Raw genomic sequence first — 4,342 nt, 5'->3', positions numbered from 1 at the left:
ACCTATAAAATTAGTTAATAACGAAATAAAGTATGTTCCATGTTATATTTTAAAATTTAACTCAACAATAATATACATCAGAGTCGGCGGAAGAGAGCATTGATTTTACCTGTATAATTAATATAATTTTATTCAAGCAATATTGAAGAAAATGTATTAGAAATTTAGAAATCAAACAACCCTAGAATTATTTGATTTTCCATCCTTTCTAATACTAATGAAGTAGTTATAAATTGAGACGCTACATCCATAAAACTCTTATCATTGAACTAAACAACCACATCCATTGTATTCAGTAATAATTTATTGTCGAGTGTCAAGGCATGACTTACAGGTTTGTTACGCCAATTAGACGAAAACAATCAAATCCACGCATCGTATAGCTTCATAGATAATGACACTATTTTTAGACATTTTATTAATAAAAGCTGTATATAAGTGAAGACATTTTCTTTAGTACACACTTGCTTCACGTACAGCATACAAGGTAAGCATTTCAATTCTATCATTTATGTATTTTTAAGACTGAATTTAATAAAAATGTTATATTAGCGTTATAAATAGTTCAATGTTTAGGTGTGTATGGAAATTGCATAGATTGTTTTTGGATAAATTGATCCTCCCAAATAATTAGTTTGGAATACTTATTGCGTAGGCCTACACTCAGATATTTGCTAAAAATCTAAGAAATAAAATTTTTAAGACTTTATGGCATAATGATTTTTTTATTTCTATTAATACTTTTAAGAACGTAAATTCATGGGAGCCATTAAATTGTTCTTTTGTATCACTTCATTATATATAATAATATTATACCACTTTTATTGGATAGCTAAAGCACAGTTTTGAAGTCATTAAAATAATAATTACACAACTTTCTACATAATTATATTTATTTATATAGCATTCAATAGCTATAGCTTAATCACACATGTATTAAGTTTATCATTGTTGACAAAAACGACGATCCTATATCACAAATTCAATATACAATACGGTTTTATTTACTGTAATAAATATATATTTCAGTATTATCTGCGATATCTGTATAACTCGTATATGATTGACGGTATATGATTCTTTTTAGGTTTTATTGGGACAAAAAATGGCTTTAGTAGGACTACTTTGTCTCTGCCTTCTGGCATCCTTGGTTGGCAGCTATCCTTTGACGGTAAACAGTTTTTAATTTTGTGTTTAATAGTAGTTTATAAACTGGATATTGGATTCCCTCTCAATTAAAATAATATACTTCCTTACATAGCTAATTTTCTGAATATATGTTTGCTGTAATCTATATAATATGTAGAGATCAATACCTAAACACAAAAAGTTGAATTTGCTTTTAAACAAGTTTTAATCTTAAAAGGGTTCATAATATCAAGAGAATAAATTAATGTTTGTCATAACTTCTATATGTTTATTTTTATATAACACTTATGGGAGAGATATTTACAGTTCTTAAGATGTATCCATAAATTATAATATATTTAAAAAATCTTAATAGTGGCACATTTTAATAATTGTCCGTAAAATGAAAGTTAGTTTTGAAATCTATCTTTGATATAGGTTCATTATATTCTTTTTATCACGAATAGATTTGTTGTAGTTGCAGTTTACTAAAGATTTAATATTAGGGTTGCCATACCACCGGATTTCTCGGGAGCTTATCTGGATTTTGAGGAATAATGATAACTCCGGAGATTTTATGCAGCATGTCTTATAACTGGCAATACGTGCATAAATAGGTATTTTACCCTGAATAAACTTATAGAATGAAAAAAATTATATTATTTTATACGGGTAATATAAATTATTAATTTTAAACAGACACACACATTTTACATTAAGAAAACAATAGTTTAAGGTGAGTGTGTTAGTGACTTGGTTGTATTGTATAAATAGGGTGAGACAATCTATTGCTTCATAGTCATAATAGGAAGCGTAGGAGGTTAATTCTTGGACTTTCCCAAAGCCATAAAACCATAAATGGCCATAAAGCCATAAACATAAAATTTTAAGGAAATATTCGAGTACTACGTTAACAATAGGTGTTGATTAAAAGGGGCATACATTTATTTAGGGCTGGCTAAAATGTTTGAGTGAAAATAACCAAATTTAAGTTACGTTCACTGGGCCGTTATTTTAAACATCTACAATAGCGTATTAGGCAGAAACCAATAACCTTGATCGTAACCTAAATTTAATATTATAGTTTTATTTAACACTTTGGTTGTCAGGATAATATTAATTCAATTCTTAATGTTAAGCAAATTAAACTATATGCAGGGCAGTCTATTTTCATCTTTTGAATTTTCTTATATACATAGTTATATATAACTATATTATATATAAATTATAAATATCTATAAACATACACACATACGCTCACACAAATATATATATATATATATACATGTTTGTGTATGTGTCTTTTTACGCACATGTGTGTTTCCATAAAGCAATATATGTTCACATGATTAACCTATATTTATGAAGACGAAATGGAAAAATGATACTTAATTAAATGTTGAAGATTATTATTCATAAAATAAATATAAATAGCATTATTAATTATGATTTTCAGGATGAGAGTTCAAACTTTGAAGGGCCCATATTCACACCAGTCAGTATTGGGATGCCGACAGCAGAAGATATGATGGACCACAAGGCAGACACAAAGATTGTCGCAATTGCTCCTCGATCTTTAAAATCACTTTTTGGATTAGGAATTGGTGGAAATCTATTAGGAATCAATGCAGGTGCAGGCATCAGTCATGGACGCGGAGGCTGGGGAGAAGTGGGCATGCATTCTGGACATCCTGCATATGTCCCCTATTACGAGACACCAAATCAGTACTACTACTAGTTCTGCCGTCGTTACGATAATCAACATATTACTTCTTATAATTATTCTTACAAATGAATGGAGTTGAGTAAAGTACTGCTATTCACAGATAATATGAAATAAAAATAAATGCACTAATAAATACTATTTTTTTATTTTTTTGGTTACCCACGATATTTTTTACACTTAAAAATGCAATTAGACTGAATTTAATTGTAAAAATATAGCCTATACTTTGTAAATATATGTAGAAAAACAATATTTTAACAATTAACTTCAGTCAAATTTTACTTTTGATCTATTATACCAAAAAATTATATTTTGAGACACACACACATACACACACACACACACACACACACACACACACACACACACACACACACATTTTTATAATGTCTAAGCGATTATAAAAAGTATTGAAATTTTATTTAAAAAATATTAAATGAAAGAAAAAGTCCTTAGACATTATAAACATTTATACAAGCTTTCTTAAGGTTGTATATTATTAAAAACCGTTGCTTACACATTTTATTTATATTTTACAACTATTATCCATCGTTGGAGCATGACGCTTTTGGGTTTGACATGTTTAAGATAACAATAACTATATATATTAGGACCTGTTAATTACATTCGGGTGTACTTCTGATGAACTGTTGCAAACCTTTGAACACATAAGTCTATTTGTAGCGTTAATAGAATCAGCATTGGTACAATTAAACCAAATATAAACTCTTTGCGCCATTGCGAGTATATATGCGAATATGTTGACTTAAATAGTTTACCAAAGCCGAAAATATTTCTATAAATTAGCTATGAGTCTTCATTGAAAGCTTTGATAAATAGAAAATGTTGTTCAAACTGAAGAATTAATTTTTAAATGTAATTTGAGACCCATAAGTCAAGAACAGTTTATACTGAACTGAAATATTGTTGTCGAGAAATGAGATGCATTCAGATAACATATTAAATTACAAAAATTAAACTCTAATATCTTCATATAGTCAGATTGTTTCAATCCAGCTTATTTCCGAGATCTAATGAGATCTCGGAAACATTTATAGAAATATTTGCGTGAATGCACGGAGGAGGAGAATTACACACAACTAGGTCATGTTAATGTCGTAAAGTATGAATAACTACTTCAATACTTACATTTTTGTACATAAATACATTCCAGTTTAAAATTAGATTTCTTGTGTTTTTATTTCTTTTCAAAACCACTGTAATGAAAATAGTAAAGAAATGACATATTTGTGTATACAAAATATTTACAGAGCGGTTTTTGCTAAACCTGCTTTGTTTGTAGACTTTATTATAAGTCACCACGTTTATAAAATGAATTATTTTAGATATTACCGAAAGCAATGAATCAACACCTAAAATTAAAACTTAAAAATTATAAAAAAATGTTATTGGTTAATGATTATAAGGCTATTAAAGCTTTATATCTCGGTTCGATATGCAGATTCTTGAGAGATATGACACTTTATG

At 28.2% G+C, this 4,342-nt stretch overlaps 1 protein-coding gene across 1 annotated transcript; it reads left to right on the top strand.

Moving 5' to 3' along the window:
- The first annotated feature begins 472 nt into the window (after positions 1-472).
- Positions 473-2,989, top strand: LOC124368606. Its single transcript, XM_046825846.1, has 3 exons — positions 473-487; positions 1,088-1,171; positions 2,585-2,989. Exons 2-3 carry the CDS (start codon positions 1,106-1,108, stop codon positions 2,864-2,866), a joined length of 348 nt encoding a protein of 115 aa, XP_046681802.1. The 5' UTR covers positions 473-487; positions 1,088-1,105; the 3' UTR covers positions 2,867-2,989.
- The last annotated feature ends 1,353 nt before the right edge of the window (positions 2,990-4,342 follow it).

This window comes from Homalodisca vitripennis, chromosome X (genome assembly GCF_021130785.1).
Source record: "Homalodisca vitripennis isolate AUS2020 chromosome X, UT_GWSS_2.1, whole genome shotgun sequence".
Lineage (NCBI taxonomy): Eukaryota > Metazoa > Arthropoda > Insecta > Hemiptera > Cicadellidae > Homalodisca > Homalodisca vitripennis.
This window is presented reverse-complemented; position numbering and strand designations above follow the sequence as displayed.

What these genes read in the sequence shown, in the direction of transcription:
- LOC124368606 (XM_046825846.1), top strand. Translation starts at nt 1,106, where the DNA reads ATGGCTTTAGTAGGACTACTTTGTCTCTGCCTTCTGGCATCCTTGGTT. An exon ending in TTGGCAGCTATCCTTTGACG is followed by an intron (nt 1,172 to 2,584) that starts GTAAACAGTTTT and finishes TATGATTTTCAG; the next exon opens with GATGAGAGTTCAAACTTTGA.